The sequence below is a fragment of the Gracilinanus agilis genome, chromosome 3 (assembly GCF_016433145.1).
Source record: "Gracilinanus agilis isolate LMUSP501 chromosome 3, AgileGrace, whole genome shotgun sequence".
NCBI lineage: Eukaryota > Metazoa > Chordata > Mammalia > Didelphimorphia > Didelphidae > Gracilinanus > Gracilinanus agilis.
In genome coordinates this window covers 419,458,386-419,476,475 of record NC_058132.1, presented here as the reverse complement: position 1 = coordinate 419,476,475, position 18,090 = coordinate 419,458,386, and the positions used below count along the sequence as shown (strand labels likewise).

Below are 18,090 nucleotides of genomic sequence, written 5' to 3'. Positions count from 1 at the left end.
TCCGGATGCTTGTTTGTTCTCCTCCTCTGTTTGCTCGGTTGTCTGGATTTTCTCTGTGTAAAAGCTGTCGAGTGTTAAAGACTTCTTCTTTTTGTTATTATTCTTTCTCTTCTGAACTTCCTGATGCTGAGTAGCCATCATTAGCCCAGCAGCTTCTCAGCTTTATCCTCGCGCTCAGTTCTGTTCGCAATCTATTGGCTCCTGAGGTCTGAGTTCTGGTTTTTTCCAAGGTCAAGCCCCCTGGTGGGCCCTCTTGCTTGATCCTCTGCTGGAGGTTTCTTTACAAGTCTCAGGGTGCTGCTTCCACAGTCGTATACCCGTCCACACTGGTTCCCCACTTAGGCTTTAGTTCCTGGCTGTGTCTGCCTCCACCCACGCCTCCGCAGTGCCTGCGTTCTGCTCAGCCTGCGCTCTGCGCCCTGCTTCCTGCTCCCGCGCTCAGATTTCGCGTGCTTTTTTTGACTTAATGGGGTCCTAAGTCTAGCTGCTCTCAGGAACAGGTCCCGGAGCTGCTGATGACTCGATGGGTGCCCCAAACTTGCCCTATTTCTTTTTAGCTGGGTTCGGAGCTATAGATGAGTGTGGAGGGGGTGGGGGTGGGGCGGTTGCTCAGCCCGCGATTGAGTGAGAGCCCTTTATAGCCTGGAAATGTCTCGATTCCACGTACCTTCCACGCTGTGCCCTGTTGTGGGGTTCCTCCGTTCGTCTGGACTTGTTTTTATGTCCCCTTGAGGAGTTTTGTATGTTTCGGTCAGGAGAGGTTAAGAGCTGCTTCTTACTCTGCCGCCATCTTAACCCGGAAGCCTACCACCTATTCAATTTTTTTCTTTCTCCTATCTTGTAATTTTCCATTTCCAATTCTTATTGGACACCTTAAACTGAATGTCCTTTAGGCATCTGAAACTCAGGTGTCCAAAAGTGAACTCATCAACTCAACTTTCCCTCCAAATCATTCTTTCTTTTTAACTCTCTTTTTACAGTTGGAAGCATCACCATCTTCTGGGCCACTTAAGGTCACAACATAATTATCATTATTAACTCCTCATTCTCTTTTATCCCTCCTTGAAACATCTCTCATAGTGACCCTGTTCTCTCTTCTCTCCCTGCAACCACCTTGATGTCAGTCCTTATCACCTCACACCTGCACTATAACAATGAGTTGGATACGATTGAATGACTGAACAAGAAAATATAAGGTAAAAAAAATCTTATGAACATGTAAATTGGAAATAAGATAGATAAAAGTGAGCATCTGTATAAGCACAGTTTACATGGTACTTAGGCGGCATAATTTATGGTTTTGTTAATCACTCTGGTTTTCAAAATTGTGTCTCATCATTTCTCCCTCCCTTTGCCCCAGAAATACTAGACTATTTCTTTCTGTTTCTTGATTAATGACATACATAAATGTAATCACTAATTATTTTGGGCACAAATTCCATATCCCTAGTAAAGAAACACAATATCATTTTAACATAATAACTCACAAAAACCAAAACTGACAAGAAACATAAAATATGCTGAAGGTGCTATAAAGTAATTTTATCTGCTGTATTCCAGGAACCATTTTTACTTGAAAGGATGAGTTAAAGCCATTCCCAATCCAAGCATCTCTTTCTAGTCTTGTTGACTAAGGGTACACAGGGCAAAACATGTTATGGAGAGGTCACAGGTTCAGGTAGTATGAATATTGTATTATTATAATATTATTGTAAATATTATTATTCAGATAGTATCCATATTATATATCTATTTTCCTAGTTAAGAGATAGCAACAAATAGTGTTATTATACCTAGATGTCCCCTACTTTTCCTCCCCCCATCATCTCCTTGTCCAAAGGTCCACCTGTCTTCCCTCATCTCTGGTTTTGGCTACTGATAGAACATGTCTCCTTTTCTCTTCTTTTCAGTCTGGTAGCAAAATGGGTACAATTCACTAAAAATACCAGGATGCAGCTCTGATTCCCCTCCCTCTGATATGCCTCTCATATTCCTTTAGTTAATATAATATAAAGATAATTGTGGCTTCTCCTCTTTCTCTAGAAGATGTCCAGAAGAGACACAGGATGTGAATTCTGAATATCCATGGTTGTCAAGTAATTTGCGGGTCACAGAATGGGATAAGAGACATGTGTATGGGATTAGGAGGGTCAGAGACTCAAGGCTTCTTGTTCATCAATGACAAAGTTTAATGATTTCAGGTAATATTTTATAGAGAAAGTGATGTAGGGTAAGGTATTAGGTAAGCCTTTTGCAGGGACAATGGTTAGTAATCTAACAATATAATTATAATTGTAAATGTAATTATAAACAAATTATAAAAGTAATTATAAATAATGGTTTATAATCTTAGTACAATGACTTAGTTTACCTCACTGAAACATAGAGTTTTCTATAGGATAATAAATCAAAGGTAAATATGTAACCAAACAACTAAGCTTCTCACAAAATTCCTGCATCAGTAATTTCTTGGAAGAACATTCAGTTTCTGTGGGGAAGGGTGAAAAGGGGGGGGGTTCTGGGGCCTCGTGTGATGCCTAGGTTATGTGTTTGGCTTTATCGAAGTTATAGCTATGATTTCACTGGGGCCTACTCTCACTCCTGGGGGCTACACATAGTGATCATAAAAATGTGCTTAGGGGCAGCTGGGTAGCTCAGTGGAGTGAGAGTCAGGCCTAGAGATAGGAGGTCCTAGGTTCAAATCTGGCCTCAGACACTTCCCAGCTGTGTGACCCTGGGCAAGTCACTTGACCCCCATTGCCCACCCTTACCAATCTTCCACCTATGAGACAATACACCAAAGTACAAGGGTTTAAAAAAAATGTACTTAATGCCAGATCCTGAAAGACAGACATAGGGATCCTGAGGTTATTATAACCCACTCTGTTCTGCCATGCTAGACAACAGTTTAAGTTATTAACTGATAATTTAATACCTTCTGGCTACTTAGAGTGACTAGAGTTGGGAAGGGGGAGGATTGAGAATGGGAGATGACAATTATTTCATCCTTCCAGATTACTTCAGCATCAATAATAAATCTCAGGAAAGACTAGTCTCTGGCACTGCAGTGTGACTAGATGGATTTCTGACTTTAAAGAAGAAGGGGCAAATTGATTCAAAATGGTTGCCTTAGAAAAGGAGAATACCTCTACTGTCCATCAGATCTATTAGAGATTTGGAACTCTTTAATTCTATTCAACAATTATTTATTAAGTGCCTTCTATGTGTCACATATTTTTCAAAGCACTGGAGATCCAAAAAAAGAAAGACAGTTCTCAAGGAGCTTACAATGTAATGGGGGGAGACAAGATACAAAATGAAGCTGAAAAGTAGTGTAACAATAAAAAGGCCAGTTAGGGATGTTTGATAAAAGGGAGATAGAGAAAGTCTGTGTGGTGAGTCTCTTTTCTAGCTGTCCCCTGGGGCCAAATACACACTGGGAAACTTTAAGGGGGTGTCACCCTGAAACTGGGTGACCTGGATGGTTGTGCTGCCCACAGGAGTTGGGGGCGAGGCTTCCCTATAAGACAAAGTATGTGTACCCCAATCTGATCCTGAATAAGGATGGGGTTCATACAAACCTCCCTGCCATCAGTTAATTTCACAGTGGTGGTCTAGCTTCAATATGGAGGCAGCCAGACCAAGCTGTGGTTCCCCTCTCCCTTATTGTCTCTCAGGCACTCTGGAATGCTATCTGATGAATGGCTTTTATTATTCACAATTCAGGGATTGGGGAAAGGGGTGAAGAGTAGAGGGATTTTGGGGTGCCCTCTTCTCTATTTCTATGGGGTTCATCACCTGGGTGGGAACCTTTGGGGTTTTCACTCCTAAGCTTCTTCCCCCACCCCTTCTCCTTCTGTTTCTATTTCTATCCTTTTCTATAATTGTAAGTTTTAACTGAAAGGGAGTCTCTCAGCACGGCTGGGTAATGGGAGAAGGAGACTAAGAGATTGCTCCCAAAATGGAGTCCAAAAACTTAGCTGACTCAATGTTTGAAGTCTTGATGGGTGAGATGCAATGAAATGGCTTTGATCTGGGAATCAGGGTTTCAATTTCCAAAGAAAGATCCTCAGGAAGCCCTCAGGACTGGGTCCGAGCTGAGTTGTTTTCCTCTTCCCTCTTCCCAGGCCTCTTCCTGAAGATCTCTCCTCCCTTTCTCCCTCAGAGAAATCCCCCAAATCCTCTGCTGGTCTCAACTGTCAGCACCTGTCAGCAACTGCCTTCTCTGGCTCCTTTGGTCCCATCCCCCTTGCACAAATTTCATCCTTACATAGGAGTGAGTGATAGGAGAGGGGAGCAATGAGTTAGGGAGCAAGTTGTTCCCTGGAATTGAAGCTAAGCAGAGAAGATGGTGGAAAATGGAGTTACCAGGAAGGTTGTGAGCCCTCTACAAAGGAGGGTTTGGGGAAGGGTTTACTGCTCCACTAGTCTTCTAATCAAAAGAACTAGACATTGTCTCCATATTTATGTTCTTCAAATGCCCTAACTTCCTAATTTCTTGGTCTCCTGAAATCCCATAAATTATTCCTTCATTCAACTTTGGCCTCAGATAGGGATAGTCATACCCAGAATATGAGCATTAAGCACAGGTATCCCAGGTCCTTAGCAAAAACTCTGACAAAAAATCTCTGTCTCTAATGTCTTATTTTTCCTCTTCTCCTTATGCCTTACACCTCCTAAGCTGATTCTTTACCTTCATTGATTCCTCCAATTCCTCCTTCCCTTTGTCAGGCTCTGAATGATCTTTCTTTCCTTTCCAATGTTGAGCTGATTGTTAGCCAATTCAATTTACACAGTTCTCTACTCTTAAATCTCTTACACTCTAGTTTTATTCTCCTTGTCACCCCAGCCCTGGATTATTTCCACCATGTGCTTCCAATTTTCCTACTCATGTAATACTGATTGGAGTTGGAAGAAGTCATATAACCTTGCTGAATGGTCACATTAAAAATTCATGTTATACAACTTCAACTATGCTTTCACAACAGTGAGTTAATTTTTTTAATCCTCCCTAAATCATTCCTTATTTCACTCTCCACAGAAGCTATTCCTAACTCTATTATCTTTTCTTCTTAATTGTCATTTATCCCACCACCACTTTGCTTAGTTAACGAACTCACATCTTACTTTAGCAAGAAAATTAGTCATTTGATGTGAGCTCCCTCTCTACCACCTCTCCTTATCTATAAATTCCTTGATATTGTCCTTTGCTCCCTTCCTTTTCTGCAGTCTTTGACAGTGAGGTGGCCTTTCCAAGGGCATTCATTCCTCTACATGTGCCCTTGGTCTCCTCTCCTTCCATTTTCCCATTATATCACATAACACTCATTTCTTTCCCACTCTTAAAACAAACATACTTCACTATACCATCCCCTCAAGTTATCTTCCATTCTAAGTCAAGTTTTATATAAAAACTATGTTTATTGCCTCCACTGTATCTCTTATTTTTCCTCTTCTTCTTGTCTTTAGATTGTTAGCTGCTTGTAAGTAGTCTTTATTTTTTCTTTGTATCCCCAGAGCTTAGCACAATGAAGAAATTTAAAAAGTGTTTATTGACTATCACTCATTCATTAATCCTTTATATGCCTTCAATGTCATAATGCAACTTAATTTTCTCTCTTCAAAGTTGACAATGATCTTAATGGTCAATTCTGATTTTCTTCTCAGTTTTCTCATCTGTATCAAACTGTCTGTGCATTTGATGCTACTGATCACTCTATCCTCCTGGATATTCTCTTCCCTCTGGGTTGTTATGATACTACTTGCTTCTGTATCACCTCCTATCATTCTGAATTGTCATAGTTTTCTTTGCTGACTCACCATTCATATTATATCTGTTAGCTTTTGTTGTTCTGTCCTGTGTAATTAATAAGTGGGTCACAGGGGGCCTTATGCTGGTGATAAGGCTAGCAGGAGGATAGTACTGGTTGTAAGGATTGAGTATTTTGTACCTGGGCTGGGTTTGAAACTTGTTTATTAATGTAACAAGGATCCAACCCTGGTAACTGAGTGTCCAGAGAAACCTCACTGCTTGTCACCAGGCTCCTTTAAGATATCTGGTAATCGGCCACTTCCCTGCTGAGAAAACAGCTCCCTATTGGTTAATGGCAGGCTGGCAGGAAGTGGATGTTGAACTTCCTGCCCCTTAGCAATGGAGTTTGTTCCAGCCCAAACTGCTCAGAATCCCTTCCTGTTGCCTGTTCTCCTTGGCCTGTGATGGTAGGCAAATAACCACAGAATTCTCCAGTTAAGGCTAAGGGGTTTATTGTTAACTGAGTAAGGGAACAAGGCAGAGGAATGAGGGTCAGGAAATACTGTGATCTGATGGTGAAAGATTATCTGACTAAAGTTGATAGAGATCCTGATTGGATGGACTTTGCTGACCCAGGGCAGGCAGCCCTGAGCCAGAGTGATACAGTCTCTGGTTGATAAATAAAGTTGTTTCTTGGACTAAATCTTGCCAATGATGATAATTATATTGTTGAGTTGCTCTAGAAGATTAGGTCCTAAATCCCTACACTACTCTAAAGGCCTAAGCTACCCACGTTCCATACACCTGCCACCTGGGCCTAGGGTGGGGTAAGGGGTAAGTGAATGATCAGGGTGAAGTCAGGGGAGAAACAGAACCCAGCCCTGGGTCTCCAGGGCTTTTTATACTCTTGGCTCAACTTGCAGTTGGTGCTCTGCCCTATGCCTCATGCCACTGCCAACATTCCATCTAGGGCAACTGACAGATTTGCCCTAAGCCAACATGGCAAGGTTAAAAATCCTATATTACACCTGGGAAATCTTCTTTTCTCTCCCAGGACTCAATCTCATTTCCTATGATTTTATTATAATTTCTATGAAACTGAGTCACACATATCTAGATTTATATCTACACATAGATATAGATATAGCTATCCAGTCCCCATCTCTCCTCTGAGCTTTGCTACCCCAAAGAAATATCAAAATTAACATGCCCCCTGAAAAGAACTTAATATCTTCCCCACCAAATCCACTTTTCTTTCAAATTTCCTTTTTTTTTTCTGTAGAAGGCACCACCATTTTTATAGTCTTCCTGGTTTATAATCTTAGCATCGTCTGATTTCTTCGCATTTGACCTAATCAATCGCCAGATATTGCCACTTGTTGGTAACTCCAAGTCTCCCATTTGACTCCTCTCTATTCAAATAACCATAACCTCTGTTCAGGCCCTAATCAACTTTCACTGAGATTATGAAGCAGGCTCCTAATTGATCTCTTTAATTCAAGACTCTTATGTAGGTCCAACCTCTCCAGGGCTACCAAAGATCTACTAATTATACAACTGATAGTCTTTTATTCTATAAACCTTAGTAATTCCCTATTGCTTCTAGGATAAAATATAAGCTTCTCCATTTAGGTTTTTTTTTAAACCCTTACTTTCTGTCTTAGAAGAGTGGTTAGGAATAGGTTATTGGAGTTAAGTGACTTGCCCAGGGTCCTACAATTATGAAATATCTGAGGTCAGGTTTGAACTCAGGATCTTCCATCTGACTTTTTCCATTAAGGGACTATTGATAGGAGAGAAAATAAATACTTATTAATTAACAAAATAAAGTTTATTTAAAAAGCAAAACAAAAAAATAAAAATCCTACATGGCATAGGCAAAGAAAAATCTTTTTTAATGAAAAAAAGTATCTAAAATCAAAATTCAAACATTATGTACAGTAGTAAAAACTCAAAAAATACTGGTTTAAATCATGAAGCCTTCTCTCCTTGCTGTTATTTGAAGTGCTAATAATAGCAATGAGAAGAAAATAAATTAAAACTACATGGATAAGCAAAGATGAGATAAAGTTATTCCTATTTACTGATGACATGATGAAATATTTAAATAATTCTAGGAAATTAGCAAACTAATTGAGCCAATTAATAGCTTCATCAAAATTGATTTTTTTTTCCATGTGTGAAGAATAGTGGAAAAGCAAGTTTGGCTATATGACTAAATGTAAGAGAGAATAGGCTAAGGAAAGATTGTAAGAAGATTTAAAAAACTAAATGAAATCATCAATTCATCCTCGGTGGTAGAGGCGAGGGAGAAGACTATGTTGTTCCATGGAGTTGCCAAGCAGAGCTGCTGATGGAAAACGGAGTACTAACCCAAATTCATGTTATATAATCTCAAACTGTAGCAAGGAAGTTCTTTTATATCCCCCTAAGTCTGATCTCATGACATAGATCCCTGGGTATTCTTTCTTGTATCAGCTACACTTTTACTTTTGTTTCTCCCCTAATCCTTTCTTCTCTGATCCCATACCCTGGCCATGTTGGGGAGCTATAGTACTCTCTGGTCCTCATTGCCATTTTCAGATTGTCTCTCTATAACCATTCCTCTGAAGTTCATTCAATTTATATATTCATTCAAATTATATTACAATTCAATTTGTAACTCCTGTCCCAAAGCCCATTGGTGCGGGATTCTTTCCTTATTGGTAGAGATGAAGGCTCTGATTTGCATGAGGGCAGAGCAGAGTTGGTGAAAGTTGAGAGAGCTTCAGTTTGCAGCCAGTTCAACTTTGGGGAGTTTTCAAGCAGCAGTCTCTTCTTTGAGAACTTATCAAGCTTCAAGTCTTCTTTGACAGATAAGCCTCTAGAGGCACTCCTGACTTCCAGTTTTGAAAGAAAAAGGTGGAAAAGGTCAACCTCACTTCATGTTTCTGAAGAAAAAGACTGAGAAGACATGAGAGGAATAGGCAGTTTTCATCATGTCCCTATTCCCAGCTTTTTACACAGTAGACATCAGGGAGTTTCCCCTTGGGGGAGATTTAGGACTCCCTCTTTTGGCTGAGCTATCTCATGCCAAATGGGAAACCTCCTTCATTCTGCATTGTCTGACAAATATCTTCCCATATATAACTTCTCTGGTTTCTGTATTGCTATAATTTAGATAAATGGGATTTTTTGCTATTCTCCAAGTTTGTTCATTGTGGAACTGATATTAGGTCGGGAAAGGAATCAAACCTTGGACATAGAGTCCTAGGGGAATAATATTTAATGGAGTAGAAAGATATACTCCTCTTTCTGAGGAGAGGAGAAGTGGTGGACTTGGTTTCAACTTCCTATTTCACCTCCTGGAAGTAGTGGAAGTCACCCTTAGAGAAGGATGGGGGAAGAAGAGATTAGAAATGTCCATTCTCTTTCCCTTGCAGCCACACACAAGCTTAGTAAGACTCACAAAATAGAAAGCCTCACTACATATGTAGGACCCATTCTTTTTCCTTATGTGGGACACACTTTAGCTACATAGTTATCAGCAAATTAATGGTCTGGTAGCTATTATCTTGGACTGCGAGGAATTTCTCTTCTTTCCTTGTTGAATCCAGTGCCTGGTTCAGCCTTTCTTTCTTCTCCATCTCCTGTCCTCTTATTAGGAAATTTGATCAGAGTAATATACTTGATCTTGCAATCTGTTATGCCTGGCAGGATGACAGCCATCTTAGATTTGCAAACAACAGTTTATCAACCATGGAACAAAGAACCCAGCCAGCTGGCAGGAGGTGGCACATGCCAAGTTTCAGTTGGTGATCCTCTATAAATACTGAGAGTTAGGCAGGAGGTTGTCTACTGTCCGCCCTGGGAAGAGGGTAGATTGGTATAGAGAGCAGGGTTCAGACTACTTTGCTAATTATATCAATCACTTCAATATTGATAAGGCAGCTGAGCCTTTATCATTTAACAAGATTATTCATCAACATTTCATCATTAATATCTCTGAAAATCTATAACAGCTTGTGAGACAGGGGAGACTCTCAAAGTCCCCTGGACTCAGCACCTTGGCCAAATCTCTATTTATATATCATCCTAGCTTATTATACTTATTATAGGTCAAAAGCTCAATAGGGTTCACTTATTTCCCTCTCTCCCATCTCCCAGTTTTCCTTTCCTTCAACTTATCCAATAAACCCTGTTAAATCTACAAGCCTTTACTAAGGTGGTAGCCTACCTTGTTGAGGACAAAGTCATCATCTCTTTGTTAATGTAGTCAGATTTGGAATCAAGCCTAGATGATCCATTCACTTCAAGATCAAGCTTGTGCTTGGATTGTAAACACTATCAAGGTCCCAGAAAGTCAAGATCAATTACCTAGTTCATCTAGGCCAACTGATTCCTAAGGGAACTGTTACTAGGGCATTTAGCCTTTCACAGAACTCTGTCTCCTTTGAGTGGAGCTTTTATCAGACAGTTGTTGAAAATAATCCTCTGACCTTCACAACTGGGTTGGATATCAGTACAAAATCACATACAAGTATTCCACTTCCATGAACTTCAAAATTCCTTAATATGATCACAATTTTTACTATTCTATCTTTGCCTCTGCTCTACAGTATAGTTTGAAATCTGGAAATGCTATTCCTCTTTCATCCCTATTCCTTTTCATTATTTCCCTTGATATCCTTGACCTTTTGCTTTTCTAAATGAACTTTATTATTACTTCATCAACTTCTATGAAGTATTCCCTTGGTAATTTGATTTGAATAGTATTAAGAGTGAAAATTAAGTTTGTAGTATTGTCATTTTCATTATATTGACATGGATTAGCTATAAAATCTAAACATTTCTCCACTTATTTAAGTTTTTCTTCATTTCTTTAAGGATTACTTTGATATTGAATCAGTTTAAGCCTTTACTGTGCTTTACTATTTGATTCCCAGATAGTTTATGTACCTTATAATTATTTAGAATGGTATTTCCTTTTGTATTATCATTTCTGGATTTTGTTACTATTGCATAGAAATGCTATTGATTTTAGGGTAACTATTTTGTAGCTGCAACTTTGTTGAAGGTATTAATTGTCCTAGTTAGGATCCTTACTGTTTTTCCATAAGAATTTCCAAGTATAATATTGTATTATCAAAAAAAGGGATATTTAATGTTTTCTTTACTGATCTTTATGTTGCTAGTACTTTCTTTTTTTCTTATTGCTGTTGCTAGGATCTCCAGAAATATATAAAATAATAGTAGGAAAAGTACACATCCTTGCTTCACTACCATATTTTTTGGAAAAATTTCTAGTATATTCCCATTACATATGATGCTAACTGTTGATTTTAGAGAGATGCTTTTCATCATATTAAAAAAGGTCCTTCTATACCTATATTTTGTAGGTCAGTACTTGTTTAATTCATTAACATTAAAGTTATGATTTAGGCTTATATTTTCACCATTTGTTTCTAATATTTAGTTTTTCAAATTATGTTTTTTTCTTCTTTTCTGCTATAAACACAATGCCATATCCCTTCAGTTACTTTATTTTCTTAATTGACTGTTCCCATTGTTTCTTTCCCTGATACTACTGATCTCTCCTCCTATATGCTAGGTCTTCCTTTGAGGTTTTACTTATTAGTACCTTTTCCTCCTTTTAAAAATATAGTGAACAAGTCATCCTTCCCTTTCCCTTTTCAATTAATCAAATAGATTCCTTTCCCCACCTCTATCCCTTAATTAATTCTGTTCATTAGTTTCAAAATTAATTTTTATTCCCCTTTATAAAGAATGTTGCCTTTTGTTATCATCCTCTCTGTTTTTTCTAGAATGTCATTGTCTAATTCATGACTCCTATAATCATCTCATCACTCTCTACTCTTTGTATTCCTCATTCAATAGAAGCTTCCTAGACCTATTTTGATCTCTTCCCTCTAAGTCTAAGCACAGTTTCTTACACTGCTTGATGAGTTTGCCCTGTGGATTCACCTTTTTCATTGATCCTCACTCCTGGAAGAATGCCAATTCCTACAGGTGACAGAACACTGTCAATTTGTCCTACCTCCCCTCCTTCCCATCACATTCATGATTATGTAGCCCATCACTGATTAATACTCTCTCACCTGGTTACCTTCTTTTTTCCATTTGCCTTTACAATTTCCTCACTGAGTCCATGACTTCCCATTCCCTTAGGTGTCATTTATCCTGAGGATTCCAACTCCCTTCCTTCTAAGGTAGGGAAAAATATATTTTTTCAAGTCTCAAATCTCTCATAGTACCAGTCCCAGTACATAGTACCTATCATAGAAAAAGTTGATGTTGCATTTTTGGAGGGCCCATAATTTATATTTTAGAGAGTTTTGAGAGGTTATGTAAGAAGAAAAAGTGTCTAGTCATACATATTCACCTGAAAGTTAAGTGGGATGCATTTATGAACCTAATCCTATATTCTTTCCTTTTTTTGGCCAGTTCAAATGAAAGTAAAGCCTAAGTGTCATCTGCCCTTTGACCTTGTTTGCATTCTACTTTTCTACCCAAATTATTTGAGATAATTTTCCTTTTCTTTCTTTTCCCCTTCTTCCCCTCCCCCCAGTATATTCCTTTCATTTTTTTCTTTTTATATTGCAAAACTGCTCCTACTATTTTACACTCCCTCTATAAACCCTAATTATATTAGTGATTTGAAGGAATACATGTATCATTTCCTCAATTTAGGATGTAAAATTATTTAATCCCTTATTATTGCTTTATCCTAACTCTTGTGCTTGTATTTCAAAATTTCTCCTCAGTTCTGGACTTTTTATTTTATTTTATTTTATTTTTAAACCCTTACCTTCTGTCTTGGAGCCAAAATGTGTATTGGCTCCAAGGCAGAAGAATGGTAAGGGTAGGCAATGGGGGTCAAGTGACTTGCCCAGGGTCACACAGCTGGGAAGTGTCTGAGGTCAGATTTGAACCTAGGACCTCACGTCTCTAGTCCTGGCTCTCAATCCACTGAGCTACCAACTGCGCCCCCCCCCCCCCCCAGTTCTGGACTTTTTAGGAATATTCAAAAATTCCTTAGTTCACTAAAGATCTATTTCCCCCCCTCTAGGATTATACTCAGTTTTACTAGATAAGTTATTCTTGGTTGTTAGTCTATATCATTTGCCTTCTGGAAGAGCTTTCTCTATAGTGGTGGCTGTTTAATTTTGTGTGATTTTTCCTATATCTCCTTGAAACTTGAATTCTTTCTTCCTAGCTATATGCAATATGTATTTTTTCTTTGTCCTGTAAGGCTATAAAGTTCCTGGGAGTTTTCTTTTTTATTTCTTTCCAGTTTCTATTTCAACTTTGTCCTGTTTCTAAAAGATTTAGTCAGTTCATCATGCTTTTGTGTGGTCTAGTGATTCTTAACTTCTCTCTCCTAGATAATTTCCCTCTCCCAGGTAATTTGTTTTTCATATCTTACATTTTCTTATTTCCCCCCAATCTTTTGTCTTTGGTTATAATATTTCTTTTCTCATGGGGTTTTTTAACTTCTATTTGGTCCATTCTAATTTTCAAAGAATCTTTTGTTTGAGTAAAGTTTTTGATATTTTGTACCAATTTCCTTTCAAATTCTTTCTTCCATAACTCTCATTTTCCATATTTTTTCTTTAGTACTCAAGATAATTTTTTTTGCATTATTCATTTATGTTGTCAGTGATATAGATATATATGTTATGTATGTAGTATATATATTTTAAGTTAAGTTTCTGGACTTGAAACTGAATTCTCATCCTTTTGCTTCCCCCATTTCTCTTTCTACTCTATATTTTGATACGCCAGAAGTCTATAAATTTCAATAATATTTAAAAAGCATATGCTATAATATTAATGAATTCACTTGTGATATAGTGCATTTTCCTTCTTTGGATAATTTAAAAATAGATTTTAATTACTTTTAAGAACTATCAGCTAAATGATAAATGAAGGACAGTAGATATGTTGTATTTAGATTAAATAGAATTTAAAAATTACAAATATGGTTGTTTAATTTCTTTTTAAATTTTTAGATTGACAGAAATATGTCTATTTTCTTTTTTTTTAAAAGGCAACAGAGGGGGTAGATGGTTGGCTCAGTGAATTGAGAGCCAGGCCTAGAGACAAGAGGTCCAAGGTTCAAATCTGGCCTTAGATACTTCCTAGCTGCGTGATCCTGAGCAAGTCATTTAATCCCCATTGCCTACCCTTACCACTCTTCTGCCTTGGAACCACAATACACAGTATTGATTCTAAGACTGAAGGTAAGGGTTTACATTTTTTTAAAGGTAACAGAAAGGGCCTTTGCTATTAGGTTAGAATCAAAAGTAGAATAAATATCACTATTTAATTTAATTTAATTTTATTTAATTTTATTTTATTTTAAAAACCCTTACCTTCCAACTTGGAGTCAATACTGTGTGTTGGCTCCAAGGCAGAAGAGTGGTAAGGGTAGGCAATGGGGATCAAGTGACTTGCCCAGGGTCACATGGCTGGGAAGTGTCAGAGGCCAGATTTGAACCTAGGACCTCCCGTCTCTAGACCTGGCTCTCAATCCACTGAGCTATCCAGCTGCCCCCACAAATATCACTTTAATATATAGGCTTAAATGTTTTTAATTTTCCCAGTGCTGAAATAAAAATGCTACTTTTATGCAAAGAGAACAGAGAAAGTTTGACTTGTGTGTACAAAATTTTAATAACATTTGAAAATATATATGACTAGAACAGGTTTGCTTTCTAGAAAATACAAAGGAACAAGTTGTGGTATGTGATTGCAATGGAAACTATTGAGCTTTAAGAAATGCTGAATAGAATAAACATTAAAAAAGACATATGAAGTGATGCAAAATGAAGTGAGCAGAACCAGGAGAATGTTATACACAATCACAGCAATAATGTACAATGATCAATTGTGAATCACTTCAACTATTGATGATAAGCAGTACAAGGATCCAAATAACTCCAAGAAACTCCTGATGAAAAAAGCTTTCTACCTCTAGAGAAGGAACTGATAGAGTGTGAGTGCAGAGCGAAGCATACCACTTTTCACTTTATCTTCATGAGCTTTTTTTCCCCGCATAAGTGATATGTGTCTTCTCTCAGAACATGACAAACATGGAAATATATATATTGCAAGATAGCATGTGTATATCACATTAACTGTCCTCTTGGGGAGAGGAGAGGAGAGGAGAGGAAAGGAAGGGAAGAATATGGATCACTAAATGTCAGAAAATAATGATTTAAAAATTTTATCAACATGTAATCAGAAAGAAAAAAGCACAAAGGGTGGCAGGATTGACACCTTATAAGTTATAATGGTATTCAGACAAAATGAGGGAGAACTATATGCATCTTTAATGGAGCATATGGACAAAAATGATAAAGGCAAAATATGGATAGGTGGCAATATGTACTAGACGAGGGACTATACATATTAATGAAATCATGGCTTCATTGAATATTTGAAGTACAAATAAATATAACATGAGGAAACTATCAGGGCAGTTGGTTTCTATTTACATAAAAAGGCATGAAATTTTTTATCCATTTTACAAATTTTGGTATTCGAACATATACCCCAGGACGATTAGGCAATGCACACTGGTATCCAAATGATGTAACACCAGCAAGAAACCATTTCTTATTTTCTTGACACATTAATGGTCCACCAGAATCTCCCTAGAAAATGAAAAAGAAAATAAAGTTACAAATGTGGTAGCTATGTTTAGTTTTAATGTCTTCAGAAAACAAATATTGAAGTTCACAAAGACAATGAATTCTTAGCACATTTGGCAGAAACAACTGATAAGTAGAAATTATTCCTGGGTTAGAATTCTGAGTGCATCCCTTGCCCTTCCTGGTTCTCTTCATTCCATCTACTCTGTATTTCCACTCTGGTTCATTTCTTTCTTCCCAAATTTCCACATATCACAACACATTATATTACTGCTGCTCTGGAATAAACCTCAGAGCCATTTGTTCCTACAGTTTTCTTAAGTAGGTAATGACAATGATGAAATGATAACAATAACTAAAATTTCTATAGCACTTTAAAATTTGAAAATTGTTTTTCTCACAACAACTCTTCCACTGTAGTTTCCTCATGGTACAATAGTTTATACTTCATATCTTCAGTATAGCTATGATTTCATCAATATGGATAAGGATTATTAATAAGTTATAAACTTTTTTTGAAAAATTATTCAGATAATGGTATTCAATATAATTGGTTTCTGTTGAAATACTATCTATATTTATACATTTATAAATACTCTGAGATTGGTTCCATGGGTTTCACCAGAGTATCAAAGGAGTCCATGACACAAGGATGTTTAAGAATTCTTGAATTAGATGACCTCTCAAACCCTTACCACTCTTAAATGATGTGATTGCAGGAGAATATATAATACAGAAAATGGGTAATTAGTCAAGTAGTGAGAATTCTACATTAGTATCCATGCCTGTTAAAAGACTAAGAAAACCTCTAGAGTTTGAAGTATATATTCTAAGGATAATTTGTGGGAGAACATGTATAAGAATTACACAGAATAAGGTAAGATTTGCAACACAGAAGGATCTAAATCAATGAGATCATGAATCCAATGAAGTATTGAAATATCTTAAAAACAAAAAAAATTATCCAATATTAAATTATCATGTATATGTGATATCAATTTAGGTAACTTTTCACCCAGCTTGTATTTGACTAGTAGCTGCTCAGCAGCAAAATCTTAATTTCTTTGAATTCTAAGGGTCATTAAGAGTGAATGAATGATTTATTCTTAAATAATGTCCTTCCCTGGCCAGATATATTATAACCATAAGTGGAGAGAGAATACAGATATGTCGCAAGCAGAGTTGAGCACATCTGGGTCACAAAATTTTGAATTTTGCCCAAGGTAGATGCAGTATCTATACTACTATTTGAATAAGCTTCATTTCAATTCACCATTGAATCAAGTCTAGTCAATTCAAGGATAATAAAACATTATAGTGGTTTCAGGAAAAGAATCCTTATGAGCTGCTATGCAAAACTCCCCTGCTATTCTATATTTATCTGCATGTATGCCTGTTTTCCAACAGTAATTATTTTTAGGCAACTGAACCCTTAGGTCACAATCCTTAACTCTTAGATAGTCTGAGGTTCAGAAATTCAGGTTTGCCTCATGTAGCCAAAATGTAGGGATTTAGCTCAATAAAACAAAAAAAAAATGATGAGGCATACAGTGCCTCTTTACTTTTATGTTATTTCCTTCTGGATAATAAAGAAACATAATATAGCTACTTATTCTATAACTGTAAGTGGTGCTTTTAAATATTTACCTGACAGGAATCAATTTCTCCTTCTTCGTAGCCTCCACATATCATATTTTCAGTAATGGTATATTCTGGCATCTGTTGTTGGCATTTCTCATTTGATATAAGAGGGATTTTGGCTTCTTGCAGTATGGTAGCAGTAGGGCCTGAACAAATGGCAGAATATATCCAATCCATTTAAATGATCAAGATGCATTGCACAATGAACCACCGTCAGCCTTATTTATCCCCCATATTCACTTTCATTACAGAGTGCTTGCCAAGTGTGTATATAATGAAACTAAATGCTAAAACATTTTCTTTAAGACACATAATAAAAACCTTGTAGACCATCTGTGGATTTCATCAAATGAATAATGATGAAGAATTTCTCTTTATAAGGGTGAGGTGCAATGATGTAGAAAACTAGCTGGCATTTGGGTATTTTGAGTAATTTTGGCAAGGCAAGAGAGAAATAGTGTATTCATATGTTCATTTTTTTAAAGACTCACAACAAAGACTTCATTTCATAAACACAAATGAAAACTGTTTCAAAGCTGTTCTTCTTTAGTCACCTGAAGAGGTGCTTATGGAGAACATCATTCAGCCTTTTAAAGACTCTATATTAAACAGGTGTAAGTTGTATGGAAGACAGAGCTTAGCCTACAACTATATCATGTACAGGTTTAAAAGTAATCAGATTGTGATCTATTCTGATGGAAAAAAGAAATAAAGCCTATTGTAGAAAGAATATACTTCAGTCCCTTTTATAAAGTGATTCGTAAATAGGAAAAATAAACCCAAATTTTCTGAGACACCAGCTCCAGGTGGGATTCAAAAGAAGCTGAAGAAGCAGGTGTCTGGTATTTCAAGGAAGTTCAGTGATAACCGGTTTCAAACTGGTTTCTCAAGAGAGCAGTGAAGTTATCAAAATAGCAATTCATATTAAGATTAGTATTACTGTTGAATGACTCTGAATTCATCATTCTTAGTTGAGCTTATGTCATTTTTGACCAGAAAACGAACAAAAATATTTATTTCCATTTAAATACAGAGTGAGCT

At 37.1% G+C, this 18,090-nt stretch overlaps 1 protein-coding gene across 1 annotated transcript in view; it reads right to left on the bottom strand.

The window, feature by feature from the left end:
• Positions 1–15,228: 15,228 nt before the first annotated feature.
• TMPRSS15 (transmembrane serine protease 15) overlaps positions 15,229–18,090 on the bottom strand; it is a 153,136-nt gene continuing 150,274 nt past the window's right edge. The window contains exons 25-26 of the mRNA XM_044666902.1: positions 17,056–17,195; positions 15,229–15,411 (exon numbers count right to left, since the gene is read on the bottom strand). Coding sequence (XP_044522837.1) covers positions 15,229–15,411; positions 17,056–17,195 — 323 coding nt within the window. The remainder of the gene's footprint in view (positions 15,412–17,055; positions 17,196–18,090) is intronic.